The sequence below is a fragment of the Dipteris shenzhenensis genome, chromosome 22 (genome assembly GCF_047967505.1).
Source record: "Dipteris shenzhenensis isolate YYH24624 ecotype China chromosome 22, Dip_SZ_1.0, whole genome shotgun sequence".
NCBI classification, from domain to species: domain Eukaryota; kingdom Viridiplantae; phylum Streptophyta; class Polypodiopsida; order Gleicheniales; family Dipteridaceae; genus Dipteris; species Dipteris shenzhenensis.
In genome coordinates this window covers 27,153,391-27,171,195 of record NC_141617.1, presented here as the reverse complement: position 1 = coordinate 27,171,195, position 17,805 = coordinate 27,153,391, and the positions used below count along the sequence as shown (strand labels likewise).

General features: G+C 44.7%; 1 protein-coding gene across 2 annotated transcripts in view; it reads left to right on the top strand.

The window, feature by feature from the left end:
* Positions 1-17,805, top strand: part of LOC147887950 (phosphoenolpyruvate carboxylase 2-like) — a 62,533-nt gene that overhangs the window by 5,821 nt on the left and 38,907 nt on the right. For both annotated transcript variants that reach the window (XM_087393110.1, XM_087393109.1), the window contains one exon: positions 2,608-3,008. In XM_087393110.1, the coding sequence (XP_087249236.1) occupies positions 2,608-3,008 (401 nt within the window). The remainder of the gene's footprint in view (positions 1-2,607; positions 3,009-17,805) is intronic.

The following is a 17,805-nucleotide window of genomic DNA, read 5'->3' as shown; positions in this document are numbered from 1 at the left end:
TCTTTTCTGAGTTATTCATTCTCAGATTTCAGTTCATCTATGATCGCGCATCCTTCTTCTGAAGTTCCCTTTGCCCCCTTGAGCTGCTTCATTTGTACCCTAATGATGTTCAGCTCCTCGTGTAGGGATGGCTGAAGCTCCTCTTCATCTCCGTGTGTTTTTGTCTTCAATTTTACATTCTCGTCTTGGAGACTAATCACGGAAATGGAAACTCATACAGGCCTCAAAGGGCTGAAGCAAAGGGCATGCTAGGGCCTTTGTTGAGTGCTGTGCTAATCTAAGTTATAGCTATAGATCTCAAAAACTCAAAAGCTCAAACAGAAAATTGGAGCTGAGACTCCAAAGCTGAATCAGAAACCGAAACCGGCACTGTAGTAGCTCTCCGGTGGGCTGCAAAGATCTCCCAGATCTGTGTCTATTGAGCTATCTCGCGCTGTGACGGAGGTCGTGGTATCCTTGACCTTTGTATGCGATGGGCTATGTCAAGAGTGACTCCTCGTCTCAGGCAATTGCCTTTTTAGGAGGGCGGAGATAGGTCGAACCTCGATCGTTTGGTCACTCTGCGTGTCGTGTGTGGACTTCAGCCGATGAGCGAATACTTCCACGATTTTAGTGCTATTCATTGCCGTTCGTCCTTACTGATTGATTCGGACAATTCATCGATTGAGAGATATCAAATGATATCTTCCTGCTTATCTTCCTATATGGACACGGCGCACAAATTTGCATTGGGAAGACTGTCAGTTGAGACAAGAAATCGGCCCACAATGTGGCATACTGGCTTGTGGACGATTTGGAATTCGAACTCCCAGACGAGCATGCACAGAATGAGCCGTGGCTTCATGGTTGTCTTGTTGATGAGATACAAGAGTGCTTGATGATCCACATAGAATACGAAGGGGTTTCCGAGGAGATAATGCTAGAACTTTTGTACGCTATATAGCTTACCATTTGGTCATTGAGTAGTTCATTTCGGCAGAAGAGATCATTTGGCTCGCATAGTAGATGGGGAAATTCAAGCTCTCTTCGGGCTGAGCGAGAATGTATCCGATTGCCATCTCTAAGGCATCAACATGGACATGAAAAATTATGTTTCATTGTGGCTTCGGTAGGATCGGCATCTTGACCGCCAATGCCTATAGGGTTTTGAATGCTTTGTCATGTGCGTTGCTCCACTCGTGTCGGCCCTTGTCTGGTAAAGTGGTTTGGTGACACCTGCGAACTTCTTAATGAATTTTCCTAGAAGCCAAGGTATCCCACGAATGGCTGCACTTGTTTGACATTGCTCGGCTCCTTCATTTTTGTATGGTGACTATCTTTGACTTTTTGCTCATGATGGCCTCATTGGAAATCGTGTGACCTAGCAACACACTTGAGAACACACAAAACACACAATTGTATGGGTTAAGGGAAATCCTTGTCTTCCTATGTTTCTGAAATACCTTTCAAAGGCACTCCAAGTGTGCTTGCTTTGTGCTATAGGCTGAGAAGTCGTCTAGGAATATTGCAAGAAACTCGTCGATGTACCTGGAACATCTCCACCATGACATGGCCCATGCATTCTTCAACCCTAATGGCATTTTGTTGCTCAAGTATGCCCCCTATTTGGTGATGAAAGTCGTCTTCTCTTGGTCCTCTTTGGCCAGAGTGATTTGGTTGTACTCGCTATACCCATTGCAACTGACAAGATCCATCTGAAATGTGCTGTCCTGCCCCTCGTACTGCATGGTATTTCAGACTAGAAACAACATAGTAACTGAGATTTTACAGAACGTACTAAAGGTTTGATAATTTAAAAGGAATCAAAAGGTACAATAAAAGTTTCACGTGCACCAACAAGTGTGTGCATAAAGGGGTGTACTCCATGTCAAGGGGTGTGATCTTTCATGAGCGAGTGTACATAGAGCTATAATTAGAAGTGCTTCCTATGAAAGATTGTGACTCTTGCCATGGAGACATGTGTCTTTTGTGTGAAGGGTTATGCCCTATGGGATTGTCTTGTCAAAAGGGCACAAGTATCCACCATTCCATCTGTAAGTCTAAGATTAAGAAAGACTTCAAAGAACAAATTGTCCCACTCAAAAGAAGAGCTGGGAGAAAATGTATGTTTGTGCTGCTGGAAGTAATGTCATAGAAGATCGGGGTACTCCTAGAACAAAAAAATTTGAAATTATACGATTGGATATAATATAATCTTACAAAGGTGTGTGTATATATCACACACACACACTTTTCTTTTTTTTCCATTAAGAAGAATGTACCTTCATAGCTGTCCCAGGGTAAGACAGCTATCACTCACAATTAAAAGCAGTAATAAAAAACTTCCAACTGGGCCTGAGGAAGGTCTCCAAGGGAATGAGCATCCTGTAGAGACTGAAGCAAGGAAGCTCGAAAGTAGGGAAAGATATTGACTGAGAAGGTAAACATCTCTCTCTCTCTCTCTCTCTCTCTCTCTCTCTCTCTCTCTCTCCAAGTTAAGCATTTGGTATAAGCTCTCATCTCAAAAGTTCTTGCATTTTTTACTAGGATCTCTTTCTATGATTGGACATAACTGAATATGGAATTGAGTCCTGTGTTGGGTTTCTAAATGAGTAATTTTTTTGCTAGATCCATGCGTGTTATGAACTGGCCACCCAGTCTGAAAATGCGTCTCCTCTTGCTAAAGAAGACAAGCTTGAAGAACTGGGAGAGTTGCTGAAGGGGCTGGATCCTGGAGATTCTATTGTAATAGCAAGCTCTTTCTCGCACATGCTCAATTTTTCGAATTTGGCAGAAGAGGTGCAAATTGCATTTCGTCGAAGGATTAAACTTAAAACACGAGACTTTGGAGATGAGAATAGTGCCATCACAGAATCAGACCTTGAGGAGACTTTCAGGAGGTTAGTCAATGACTTGAAGAAAACTCCAATGGAGATATTTGAGGCCCTGAAATCTCAGACTGTTGATCTTGTCTTTACTGCCCACCCCACGCAATCAGTACGACGATCGTTGCTTCAAAAACATGGGCGGTAAGGTTAAAGTACTCCGTTTGGCTTCAGTGCTGATAAAAAAGGCAGTTCAGCTTTGTTTTGTTTTGGTTATTGTCCTTTTAAATGTTCTGCATGCCATCTTTTAGAAAAAATCATATATGGGAATAGGATATGCTTTCTATTTTGGCACAAATTTTCAAGTGTGCCATGGCTTTAGTGGTTATTTTGGTTGAGGGCATATGGACAATGTTGATGTTTTCGTACCATTATCACTTGAAGCTTGGAGTGCATTTTTTCAAATACTAGTTGTCCCACCACCTTGTGGATATTTTTATGTTAAAAGAGGGTGATATGTTTCTTTATTCATGGGACTTAGAGAGTAACTTTTACAAGCCACTGTGGGCTGAAGTAGAGGGCTTACTAATGCCCTTTGCTGTGTACTATGCTAAACTAAACTCAAGACCAGTATTGTATCTCAGAGTCAAAACACATAATCAGGTGCCATGGTGACTCTTTGGTGACCTGCAAAGATATCTTGTATCTGTGTTTGTCGTGTCATCTCTTGCCATGGGTGGGGACGCGGTCTCCATGATCTTTGTATCCGAAGGGCCATATCGAGAGTGACTCTATTGCTCTGGCGACCACCTCCGAGTAGCGCAGTGATGGGCTGAACCTTCATCGTGCATGCTCTGGTCTGTCTCTGCATCATGTGTGGTCCTTACATCTCTAGTTGCACCTTCCTCGTCGTCTCATCCCAATGACCTATGCTGCCCTCATATCATCTCTCCCCTCCTCCTCTACTCTTCTGTGTCCAGGCGTAGACTCGAAAGTGTAGAAATCGGTGACGTGTCATTGAGCTTGATCACTCTGTCTTTGGTGGTAGTGTCCCCTCCAACTGTCTGATCTTGGGGCCGACCCTACATGTCCTCGATGCCACTTAACAGTTGAGTCAGTGCAGCACTACCTTTGGGAGTGCACTCAGGCGAGGACGGTTTGGAAGGGTGTTGCTAGGATACTTTGCACTTTTCATAGAGCACCCTTCTTCATGACTTGGGCATCAATTGCTTGGTTGTCACTCATTGGTCCACAAGCTTTCTTTGAGGGATATGACACGGACACAGCTTTCTTTGTTCGACGATATCTTGTGGAGTCATGATCCCTCAGGGATGCTCCGTTTACTCCATTCAGAGCTCCCCACGCTTCTGTAGACATATCTTGGGAGATTCTGGCTAGTATCACAGCATGGCATATTTGGAGAGCCAGATGTACAGAGGCTTTGGAGGACTCCCAGGTTCACCCTTCTCAGACTATGGCCAATATCTAGGCAGATACTATACACACTTTGATGGCCATTTGGGCGAACATACAGGGAACCTCCAGGATTGCTACTGCTAGGAGGGTTGCTTTTCTCAGAGTCTGGAAGGATTGTCCTTTCTTCTCCGACTCTCCTTCAGGGATGAGGTGGCCTTTCCAGCCACCACTCGGGATTTTTGTTTGCTCATTCTGAGCTATTTTTTCTCATGCTTGACATGATGTACTTGAGCTTGCTTTGTGGTTTTTATTCATACTTAATGAAGTACTTTTCTTGAAAAAAAAAACTGTATGATCTGACGCAATAGGTGTCATGTGCACGGATTGGTATCCGACGTGTACTGGGTACACAAGACTAGCTCAGGTAGCTTGGGGAGGCTTAGAGCTAGGCAGGCTTGATTCTTGGGTTGAGTGGCAAGGGTATGAACCAGTTAGAGGTCTTCGCTATTTTTGGCGCTTGTGGTGCGAGTCTATATAAGGGGCCAAGGGGTTCAATTCTCAGAGAGCCGATGGGAGCAAGTCTCGTTCCCAAGTGCTAGGTCTAATCCTAGATTGAGTCGCGGACGCATGCTTGCATCATAGTGTAGCCCAAGGCCCAGCAGTAGATCCCAAGCTTCACAGCGCCACTTGGTGGTACGGGACACCAAGCTGGTTAGGATCTGGTTGGGAGTTCGTGCCAGTAGCTCAGCTCGTGGCTTGGAGGGGGCATCTCCTGATTCGGGATCACATCCCATAGATGTCATGGTTGGGTGGTGAGCAACCTGCTCAGTTTCTTCACGTTTGGTGTGTTCTTGTGTTTGCTTGCAGGTCAAAGGTTTCAGGAGTGCTGGGGTCGTGTCAGTTGGTATCAGAGCCAACTCCTGAGGTAGGAACTTCTGTTGCGAGAATTTTGGACAATTTTTTTTCTCCAGGTATGCCCTAATTTTGAAATTCATGTTCATTACTCTGCCAGTGCTTGATTGGTTCATCGATTAAGGGAAGTGGTTTAGATTAGGGAAAGAAGGTAGGAGAAGGTAGAGAGTGAGTGAATTCAACGTTTACTGAGACGCTAGGTGAGAGAGAGAGTGAGGTGTAGCTTGGAGGGGCAGAGAATGATTGCAGGAGAGAGAGATTGCAGGAGAGAAGCGTTTGTGCTAATCGTTGGTAAGCAATGGGTTGAGGCGGAGCTTCAGTTGAACTCAGGTACGGTAGGGCTGAGCAGAGACCAGGAGAGTGCCATAGGCTGGAACAGTTCACGGGAGTAGTTCGCAGCCAAGGGGTGAGTCGTGGGGTGCGCCATGGGTTGGAGCAGGTCGCTGGCAAGGCTGCGTCAATTCGGGGGGGCTTGGATGCTAAAAAAAGTACTACCCCTCCAAGTTAGGAGGGGGGCGCTTTCTTAGAGGCTGAGCCCTCTAAAAGCATCGCTCCCCACTCTAGACCTTATCGCAGCAGCCGCTCCTCCCCTACAGGCAGATTTGTGCGCAAGCCTCTACACCTCCAAATCCCCTTCCCGATTTGACGCTCTGGTTCCGCCTACTATAGACCTCCATACGGGTCAGCAAGGAGCTCGGCTCTTGGATTGACAGCCTCAGCCAGCTCCTCCTCCTTTCGTCCAGCCAGCCTCTTTCTCTCATCCCCTTCTGTTTCGTCAGCTTTTCTCTCTGCTCTAGCCTCCCAGTTTCGAGCCCACCTGTTCCTTCTCTTCTCTCAGCCTATTTTCTTCATCAGAGTTGATTAAGTTATGGCTGATTCTGTAGACCCCAAGCTTGCGATGGGAGACCAGGATATGAACTACCATGCGGAGGATGACCAGGGTCTCTACGATGATCTGATTACAAAGACAGCCTTCAGTGAATTCACCACTGCTCTTGATGAGAAGTTTGAGCAAGTCAACACGAATCAGACGGGGTTGACACAGCAACTCCAAGGGATTCAGACTACACTCACACCTGTTCAAGCCCTCATGCATGTGGATGCCATGGCTTTAGTGTTAGGTCCGAACATCACTCCCGATCTTTTTCCCAGAGATCAGAAGTCTCGTACTAAGGAGGTTGTTGACACTTGGTTGCATAAGTGGCAAGTACACTTCCAGTTTCACCCTTACCCGGATGACAAGAAAATACAGCTTGTAGCAGGGTTTATGTCAAGAAAGGCTTTATTGTGGTTGAAGGAACTCCGACCCAAGCCTGCAACATGGATAGAATTCCAAGGGGTCTTCAGGAAAGAGTTTCTAAAGGAGGAGGAAGATTACGATATCGTAGGCAAGCTCAAAGCTCTCGATATGTCCAAGATGAATCTGACTTTTGAGGTTTATCTTCAGAGGTTTGGGGATTTGCAGACCAGAGCTACAAAGATGGATCCAGTGTCCTTGTTAGGTTTCTTTGTGGATGGTTTGCCTGACTCGTACAAGTTATAGATCAAGAACAACAAGTGTACCACTTTGCAAGAGGCCATGAATTACGCGCGTATCTATGATGATACCATGGCTAGCGCAAAGGGAACCATAGTTGCCGACACGGGTGGGAAGAACAAGAGGAAGTTCTTCCAGTCTACCATTGGTACTAGGGAGTCGAAGTCTTACTCCTGCTACCTTCCAACAAATGATGAATGATTTGTTCCGAGATTTTTTGGGCAAATTTGTTGTCGTGTTCTTAGATGACATCTTGGTATATAGTCGAACGCTAGAGGATCACATTGGACACCTCCGGATTGTCTTAGTTATCCTAAGACAGCATAAGCTCTATGCCAAGATGAGTAAATGTGACTTCTTTATGAAGGAGATCATTTACTTTTAGGACACAAAATTTATTTTGAAGGTATTAGCATTGATCTGGATCGTATCCATATTGTTTTAGAATGGCCTATCCCTCAAACTATGAAACAACTTCGTTCTTTCCTAGGATTTATGGTATTTCTACGGAAGTTTGTGCGTGATTATTCACACATCACGGCACCCCTGACAAACATATTGAAAGGTCGTGGATGCAAGTCTACCTAGCCGATCTCTTGGAGTGATGCATTGAACAAGGAAGCACCCGTTCTTGCTTTACCCGATCCTACCCGGCTTTATGTTTTAGAGGCCGATGTGAGTGATTTTGAGATTGGGACAGCTTTATTCCAAGAGGACAGACCTGTAGCTTTTGAGAGTAAGAAGCTAGACGACACCCAATATCGTTGGCCCACACTAGAAAAAGAATTCTATGCAGTTGTGTATGCTCTGAAGGTTTGGAGACACTACTTGTATGGTTCGAAGTTTCTTGTGTTGACTGATCATCAATCAATTAAGTATGTGTGTGATGGGTCCGAATTAAGGGGACGGAAGGCTAGATGGGCAAAGTTAATGCAAGATTTTGATTTTGAAATACGTTATCGCAAGGGTTTGTTGAATAGTGTGGCGGATGCCTTAAGTCAAGTCAAGTTTGTAAATGCTATGTCATTTACAGAAATATCTATTTGAATCCTTGAGAGGGCTTTGCACAACTGATAGTCATTTCAGTTCTTATTGGCAGAAAGTCCAGGATGGGAGCTCCATGGTTGATCAGGACTCAGGGATTGTGCCACCTACGGTACAGGTTGCGGGAGGTCAGTGGATGATTAGGAACGGCTTGCTGTTCCGGAATGGAAAGATATGTGCACCAGATGTTTTGGATTTTCGATCCAAGATTCTTTGGGAGTGTCATGATGCTCCTAGTGCTGGACATCCAAGTATACATCGGACTTTGTCTCTTGTGAAACATACCCTTTATTGGCCTAAGATGTGTGCATTTATTGAACACTATGTGGTAGGTTGCCGGGTTTGTCAGGTTACTAAGGCAGAACGCTTTATAAGCGTGGGTTTATTACAGCCATTGCAAATCCTGAGTAATAAATGGGAAAGTATTTCCATGGATTTTATTACCGGTTTGACAAGTACATGGCTGTTACCGCTCTAGTTGAGCTAGAGCTCCTATCCTTGTGTAAGTCATTGCCTGGTTGCATGGGTCATCTCGAAAATTGGGCCTGCAAAGATTGCCCCTAGGGAGGTGTATGATGCACAATCTGTACTGGCTTCCTCAATAAGTGAAGCTATGTCGATGAAGTACTTCCCGTGAGGTGTTGAAAATCATAGCCTTGGTTTTAGGTTGATTGTCAGGTCTCTCCCTCTCTATAAGATACCGGTGTCTCTATAACCCTGTTGCCGAAGAGGACTATGTCATCTATATACAACGGCCAGTGGCGATCCCTCACCTCCTGTGAATCTTGGCCAGTGTGTGACCAATCATGAGAGTGCAGTAGTTCCTAGTATCCATGGGATCTCCTGCTTTGTGTATCGGCACAATGGTGGTGGTACTCCAAGTAGGGGGAAAGCCGTTACAGCATGATTGTACATTTGTGCTAGGATTGGGACCAAGGCCTCCTATCCATGTGTGAAGTGCTCAGTTCGTAGCCCCTCACTGTCCCGGGCTCCCCGGTTGTGGAGCTGGTGTAACGCAGCTCACACATTCTATGCGGTGAACAAAATGCATGTGGTGGGTTTGGGAAGGGTGTACATATCAGGTGGATGTGAATCGGCGCCACATAAGGATGTTGCATAAGTGTGCCACACATTTGAGTTTGTGATGGAAATAAGTGGTTTCCCCTTAGATTGTAGTCCCCATGCAAAGGGGAGGTCACCTTCTCGAAAAGATCAATCACGTCATCCATTGTATGAGAGAGAGAGAAAGAGCGAGAGAGAGAGAGCTTATTAAAAGGTCTTTGAAAGACCAAAGGGTCTACCAATGTAGAGAAGGGGGAAGGGGAAGATTTGGAGATGGGGAGAGAATAGCAGAAGGAAGGGAGGAGAAGAGAGGAGAAGGGGAAAGAGAGAGGAAAAGGATGAGGGGATAGAGAGATAGAGATAGAGAGAGGGAGGAGAGAGAGTGTGAGCGTAGGCAACAGGTAGTAGGAAGGAGGAGGGAGAGTAGATAGGATTAGATGTCACATCAAAAGGTACCATACAAATCATTAGGGGCTGACTTATATAGTCCCCCCTTCTTTCTTCTATCTTACCACCAATTTCCCTTCTTTTTCCCACCTATTTTCCACCTAATTCCCTGCTATTTCCCACCTTCATTACAGCCATCCCTCCCCAAGGAATTTTTCCCTCAAAATTTTATATGTGGGCTGTTAAATAGGTGCAGCAAACAGCAAATAATAATCAGCCCGGTAGGAGATAGGGGTTGTCCTGGACAATGCTCTCTAGTTGCCATGAGTTCTCATCCTCAGGAAGTCCCTGCCACTTGATAAGATACTCGGTGTAGACTTTGTTTCAGAGTACGTGATGCTTGAAACCCATGATGCGCTCCGGAACATAGAGTATGTGGCCCTCCTCATCCATAGGTGGTAGCTCAGGAAGGACTTGGACATGCTGTCCGACATGTGGCTTCAGCAAGGACACATGAAAAACATTATGAATCCTTGAGGTCTTGGGTAGCTCCAACTAATACGCCACCTCAAGCTTCGTGTTGGTGTTACCCTTCAATGAGGCATAACGGTTCTTATGGAAGTGTAAGTGCACATAATCCCCTTCTTCAAAAGACAGATACCTCTTGTGTTCATCCGCATACTTCTTCTGCTTGACTTGGGCATCTTGCATATTCTTTTTAGCCAATTGTAGAAGGGCGTCGATACTCTCCAAGTCATTTCTTGCTTGCTGATTTTTCACAGCCATGTCTGCAACTAAAGATGGCATACCCACTTGTGGGGGTTAAAGGTCACTGTGCCTTTACCCCGATTATGTACAATACTCAAACACATATATAAATGAATGAAAAAGAAGATTAGGGTGGTTCTGCACCCACCAAAACTTGTGTGGCTCTCTGTTTCTCTCTCCCCCTCTTCCGTTCTTGCTTCTGTTGAAAGCACTCTCAACTGGTATTAGAGCCCGGGTGATCTAGCTGAGCGTGCGTGAATGCTTGGAAGCTTAGCAGCTTTGTGGGTGATACTTGCATCTGAGTGTGCAGAGACCTTGGAGGAACCTTTGGAAAAGTCACTTTGGCTTTGTGAAGTGGTTTTGAGAGCCTGTTAAGTGTTTTCAAAGAAAAAAGTCGTTTTTTGAGCTGTTCCCTGTTCCGTTCGATGATAGAGACTCCGTATTGACTTGTAGAGGCAACTATTGCTTGCTTTTGGTGTCCACTTCACTTCAGGAGCTTGGAAACACCTTCATTCTTGAATCTGGGATCATTTCATTGGATTTCTGACTCCTATTGCTTGCTTTTGGTGTCCACTTCACTTCAGGAGCTTGGAAACACCTTCATTCTTGAATCTGGGATCATTTCATTGGATTTTTGACTCACTGTGTCAGTTTCTACATTTTTCTGCCCGGGTGTTGGAACTCAAGTTTGGAGCAACCATTTGCAGATCTGTCAGTTCCGGTGGACTTAGGAGGTCCTAAAACTTGTATGTTGCTCATCATTCGCACTCCGGTGGAGTTTACAAATAGCTCTGTTTCCAAAAACGTTTTTCAGTCCGTGTGTTGGACCCAGTGATTGAGACCACGGTTTCCAAAACCGTCTGTCCCATTGCGTTCCGGACGCCCAAAAATCCCTACTTGTCAGTTCTTGCGCGATTCGGTGGAGGATTTTCAGAGTTATAGATCTCTGTGTATTTGATTTCGTCTCTCTGTTATGCATTTTTCATTCTAAGGTTTTGAAACCTTAGATTTATGCCACATGGCAGTGGATAAGTGTTGACTCCCATTTCTCACTCATCGGTTGGGATTTTGGAGTTCCGATAGAAGAGAGATATTTGGAAATTTTCTTGCTGAGTCCGATTATGTAATGGCGCCCATGTTTTGAGGCATCTCAAGTTCTATTTTCAATAGCGGTCATTACCGTGGGACCATGATTTCTTGAGCATACCTTATGCAGATCACTCTGGTTGCAGTTTGAGCCATGTGCGCTCATTCGTGGTGTGCATTGGGTTGCAGTGGATGATTTATAGGCCATTTGGATGCATTGCGATCCCTATTGGATGCGCTGATAGGCTCAGATTGCCTTGTGGGTATTTTTTATGGACGCTTTGCACATGGATGCTATTTTATGCTGAGGGACAGCTTTGACACATTGCAGGTGATGCACTGATAGTGCTATGCTCTCTTGGATGAGATATAATTGATGCATATGCCCATGGACGGTGTTTATGCTTGAGCCATTTGGCACCTATTGGCATTTTGGATTGCTGTTGCAGTTGGCATTTTCTTTTGGGTCGGATTTGCTCATATGGATGCATAGTATATGCACATGAGTCAGCTGCATCTTTTGATGCTTTGAGCTTTGAGTTTTGGTGATATTTCAGTCTATTGTGGCATACACATTTGGATGCACCTGGTATTTGGTGTGATTATCTCTTATAGGCACTAGCATTTGGGATTTTGCTTTATTTGCATCATGGCATCCTCTTCCATGTCTGAAAATGAGTTTTTCAACATTAAAAAGTTTGATGGGACAAACTTTTCTTTGTGGAAAGAACAAATAAGGGATGTGCTTATTCAAAAGAAGCAGATTAAACTCTTGGAAGGTATTGAAGCTAAGCCTGCGGATATGTCTGAGCATGATTGGAATGAGTTGGATGCATTAGCAAAGTCTACTATTAGACTTCAACTTGTAGAGTCAGTTTATTTCACAGTAGTAAATGAGCAGACTACGGAAGATTTGTGGAAGAAACTGTTTGTGGAAGAAACTGTGTGCCACTTATGAGAAGGAAACTGCCTCTACTAAAGTTTACCTCATGAAGAGGTTGTTTGAGCTGCAGATGAAGGAAGGGGTCTCCATTGCTTCACTTGAATGAAATCAATATTATTTTCAGCCAGCTTCAGGCTCAGAAGATGAATTTTGATGCGGAGACTAAGGCAATATTTCTCTTATGTTCATTGCCATCCTCATGGGATACCTTCCGTACAGCTGTCAGTAACTCTGCAACTGGTGGAGTACTGAAATTTGATGCTGTTGTGGGTAGCTTGTTGGCCGAGGAGATTAGACGGAAGTCTATGGACGGCAATAAGCAAGATGCAGCCTTAAATGTGCAAAGGGGCAGATCACAGTTCAGGGGGAAGTCTTGTAGCAAATCCAGGGCATGAAACATTGAGTGTTACCATTGTGGCAAGAAGGGCCATATGAAAAAGGATTGCTACAAGCTGAAAAGAGAGCAAAAGGATAAGAAAAAGAATGCAAATTGGGGTGCAAATCAAAAGGAAGAGAGTCCAAGGAAGGACAAAGAAAAAGTGAAGATCGAGGAGATCAATGCAGTCACACATGATAGTGACAATGACGTTCTCTTCATGTCTAGTTTATCTGCAGAGTTGCTTACCACTTTAGATGATGCATATTCCGAGGATTGGATTTTGGATTCTGGTGCTTCATTCCATGTTGCTTCCCATGGGAATGGTTCTCCACTTATGACAGTGGAAAGACAGGTTGTGTGCATCTTGGAAATGACTATGCATGTGACATAGTGGGAGTAGGTGACATAAAATTTTCTTTTGCAAATGGATCTGCATTTATTTTGAAACATATGAGACATGTGCCTAAGTTGACCAAGAGTCTTATTTCAGTGGGTCAGCTAGATGATGCTGGTTTTCACACCACTTTTGGCTTTCAGAGTTGGAAAATTCAGAAGGGCTCTATGCTTTTGGTCAGGGGTGCCAAGTGTGGGACTTTGTATCCCTTACATGTATCAGGGATATTTGATCATGTTGTTATAATAACCGAGCAGCCAAGCACTTCTTTGTGGCATTGCAGGTTGCGGCGCATGAGCTAGAATGGAATGAAACTCTTATGCCGTTTGGGTTATGTACCGCATTTGAGTTTCTCTGATTTTGAATTTTGTGAGCACTGTCTCTATGGGAAGCAGACTAAATCAGCCCATAAAAGAAGGGGAAAGAAAGAGTTTGAAAAGCTTGATTTTGTGCATTCAGACATATGTGGTCCCATGCCTACACGGTCATTAGGCGGGGCTGAATACTATGTGACATTCATTGATGATGCAACTAGGAAAGTGTGGGCTTATGCTATAGCTCGGAAGAGTGACGTGTTCCAGGTATTTCAGAAATGGCTGGCCTTGGTTGAGAATAAGTCAGGTAGAACGCTTAAATGCCTACGGACTGACAATGGTGGAGAGTATCTCTCTCATGACTTTCAGCATTTTTGTGATACTTGTGGGATTAAGAGGGAGCTCACATCCCCTCGTACTCCATAGCAAAATCCAGTTGCAGAAAAGATGAATCGTACCATTCAGGAAAGGTTGCAATGGATGCTTTCCAATGCAAGTCTTTCTTGTGGTTTTTGGGCTGAGGCAATGAAGACTGCAGTGCATGTGATCAATAGATCACCTAGTAAGAGTTTGGATGGTGGTATTCCTGAAGAGGCATGGAGTGGCAAGAAGCCCTCTTACTCTCATTTGCGTATATTTGGGTGTGAGACATATGCACATGTTCCAAAAGAGCTTCGAAAGAAGCTAGATCCTAAGTCTAGGAAATGCATCTTTCTGGGTTATGGTGAAAGTGGAGAGATGGGCTATCGTCTCTGGGATCCAGAAGCAAAGAAGATCATACGCAGCCATAATGTAGTCTTCAATGAGAAGAAGATGCATAAGGCACCCATGAGGGATGTGGAAATGAGGAGAATCACTTTCCAGGATGTGAATCCACCTGCATATGTTGATAGACAGTAAGCTGTCCATGTACCAAATGTGCAAGAAATGGTACCACCAAATACTCCCACAGGTATACAATCAAAAGTAGATGATGGATCATCTATTGGTGGAAATGATGAGCCAAATGTGGCTGATATGCAAGTGGGACAGCAAGCTGAAATGCCCTTGAGAAGATCATCTAGAGTGTCTAGGCCGCCTGATAGGTTTGTTCCAGGGGTAGACTATGTGATGCTTACTGATTGCGGGGAGCCTTCTTGCTACAGAGAGGCTATGATGCGCGAGGATCAACGCAAGTGGGAGTATGCTATGCAATCAGAGATGAGTTCACTTATGAAGAATAAGACTTGGGACTTGGTTTCTTTGCCATATGGAAAGAAAGCATTGCCATGTAAATGGGTCTACAAAATGAAGGTCACAGGTGATGATGTGCCTAGGTACAAGGCCCGTTTGGTCGCTAAAGGGTTCAAGCAAGAGAAGGCAATGAGTACTCCATTGCCTCCATATGTGAAACTGAGTCATACAAATAGTCCCAAAATCAGATGAGGAGAGGGCCATGATGGCCAAGGTTCCTTATGCATCAGCGGTTGGGAGTCTTACGTATGCTATGATAGCTACTAGACCTGACATTGCATTTGCAGTGGGAGTTGTTAGCCAGTATATGGCTAATCCAGGAAAGAGGCATTGGGAGGCAGTTAAGTGCATCATGAGGTACATGAAGGGTACCAAGGAGATGTGCATCTGCTTTGGTAAAGGAGACATGCGTGTACTTGGGTACATAGATTCAGACTATGCAGCGCATGTGAATAGTAGGAGATCCACTTCTGGTTATGTGTTCACCTTTGCAGGTGGTGCAGTGTCGTGGATGTCTCGTGCACAGAAGTGCGTTGCTTTGTCTACCATAGAGGCTGAGTATGTTGCAGCCACAGAGGGTTGCAAGGAGGCTTATGGCTTGATCGGCTAGTGGGAGATTTGGGGATTCATACAGATGTACCGACATTGCATAGTGATTCCATGAGTGCTATTCAGCTAGCACGGAATCCGGTCTTTCATGCAAAGACCAAACACATTGAGGTCAGGTACCATTTCATTAGGGAGGTACTTAAGGACAGGCGCATAGAGCTTGTCAAGGTTCATACAGATGATAACCGTGTAGATATGCTGACGAAGAGTCTACCTAGTCAGTGGTTTGAGTATTGTCGTGTATTGATGGGCATTGGATAGTATGCTCACTGGTTGTTCTCCCTTAAAGGCACATTGTCCTTTAAGTGGGAGGTTGTGGGGGTTAAAGGTCACTGTGCCTTTACCCCGGTTATGTACAATACTCAAACACATATATAAATGAATGAAAAAGAAGATTAGGGTGGTTCTGCACCCACCAAAACTTGTGTGGCTCTCTGTTTCTCTCTCTCCCTCTTCCGTTCTTGCTTCCATTGAGAGCACTCTCACCACTGTGCATCCATACATAGCCGTGAACGGGCTCATGCCAATAGAGATGTGCTTGGTACTGTTGTAACAAAATTCAGCAAGTGCCAACCACTTATCCCAAGACTTCTGTGTGTCATGACAGAGGTGCCTCAAATACTCCTCCAGCCATGTGTTCACCCTTTCTGACTGTTCATCCGTCTCAGGGTGGTAAGCAGTGCAAGGAGTACCCATTGCTGTAAATAACTCTTGCCAAAAGTGACCCATAAATTTTGCATCTTTGTCGCTGACAATCTCTTGAGGGAAGCCATGATGCTTAAAAACATGCTCGATGAACTACCAAGCAACGTGTGATGCTGAATAAGGGGTCTTAGTGGGTATGAAATGGGCCTGCTTTGTCATTCTGTCAGCCACCACAAAAATGCTATCCCATCCCCGCCATGTGGAAGGAAACCCTGTGATGAAATCCATAGCAATGTGAGTCCATTTTCCTTTTGGAATAGGTAATGGCTGCAAGAGACCCGCGGGTAACCGGCTGTCCACTTTATTCTGCTAGCAGGGCAAACATTCACTGACAAATTTAACTACATCCCGCCACAAGCCATCCTAGATAAAGCTCTATTTGACCTTTTCATATGTCTTAGTAATACCCGCATGTCCTGCCATAGGAGATGAGTGCATTTCCTGTAAGACCAGCAGTCAGTAATTTGAATCTGGCACCATTTAAATTCTGTCCTTGCACCACAACAGCCCATTATGCAGCTTAAATTCAGCATGCCCCTGGCTCGATGGCCTCTATAACTCCACAAATATGGGAGCTGCCTTAGAATCCTGCATGTATTCTTCCTGAATACCATGAATCCACCTCTGGTAGATGGTAGAAATGGCAGACAAACTGCAAGCCCAGATACGGGATAAGGCATCTGCAACCACGTTTTCTTTCTCTTTCCTGTACTCGATGTCGAAATCATAAGACTGAACCTTAGCCAGCCACCTCTTCTGCTTCATTGACAAGTTGGGCTGCATAAGGAAATACCTTTAGTGTCCTATGATCTGTCTTAACCTTGATTTTGCTACCGTACAAGTAGTGGTGCCATTTTTCGAAAGCATGGAGGATAGCCAACATTTCCTGATCATACACATGATAATCCGGTTCCTTGGCATCCAATTTCTTGCTTTCAAAAGCAATTACCCCGTGTTCGTGCCTTATCACAGCCCCTAATCCTTTGCCACTGGCATCTGCCTCCACAATGAAAGACGTGAAAAATCAGGGCATACCAAGACAAGAGCATGAGTGAGCGAATTTCAGGTCTTCAAAGCTGCGCATGCATCTGTAGACCACATAAAAGCATCCGTCTTCAAAAGGTCTGTCAGAGGGGCTGCCCTCTTGACAAACTTGTGAATAAATCGCCTGTAGAAGCAAGCAAGACCTAGAAATCCCCTCAACTGACATCTGAGTAGGGTTGCGTGGCTGCGGCCAATCCTCAATGCATTTCACCTTTGCAGGATCCACTCGAATGCCATCCTTGCTCACAACGTGACCAAGATACTCAACCTCTTGTGCCATGAAAGTGCATTTGCTGGCTTTAGCATAAAGCTGATGCAACCTCAAAATTTCCAGCACTTGCTTGACATGTCTGATGTGCTCCTGCTTATCCTTGCTGTAAATGAGGATGTCATCAAAAAATACCAACACATATTTGAAAAGGAGAGGCTGCAAAATCTTGTTCATGAGTACCTGGAAGGTAGCTGGTGCATTGGTCAATCCTAAAGGCATCACCTTGAACTCATAGTCCCCTCTCTGTGCGAAAGGTTGTCTTGTGCTTATCCCCAGCTTTCATTCTAATCTGATGATAGCCGGACCTCAAATCAATCTTAGTGAAAAATTGAGCACCCTTGAGTTCATCCAACAGGTCATCTATCCTGGGGATTGGAAACGTGTTCTTGATGGTGACCTTATTCAGTCTCTGTAGTCAATGCACATACGGTAAGAACGGTCCTTCTTCTTCACTAGGAGCACAGGGGATGCAAAAGGAGAAGTGCTATGAGTGATGAAACTCTTCTGAAGTAAGTCCCTCACTTGAGTTGCCACTTCCTCCTATTCTACCTTAGAGAGTCGGTATGGGGCCTTATTGATTGGCTTACTACCAGGTTCGAGGACTATGGCATGATCTACATCTCTTCTTGGAGGCAACTGTGATGGCAAATCAGCAAACGCATCTGCAAACTCTGAGAGCAATCTCTGCATATCACAATCATCAACACGGGGAGTGCCACCCTCCTTAGTTACTGACACATTTAATGCATATATGGCGCTGCCCATCTTGAGCTCTCTGGCCAACTGCCTTGCTGAAATGACCTGCAATTTAGGAGCTGCAATACCATGCAATGTAACTGATCCATAATCCCTGTGGACAAAGCTGAGTGTTAAGGCATTGAAATCCCCCAGTGATTG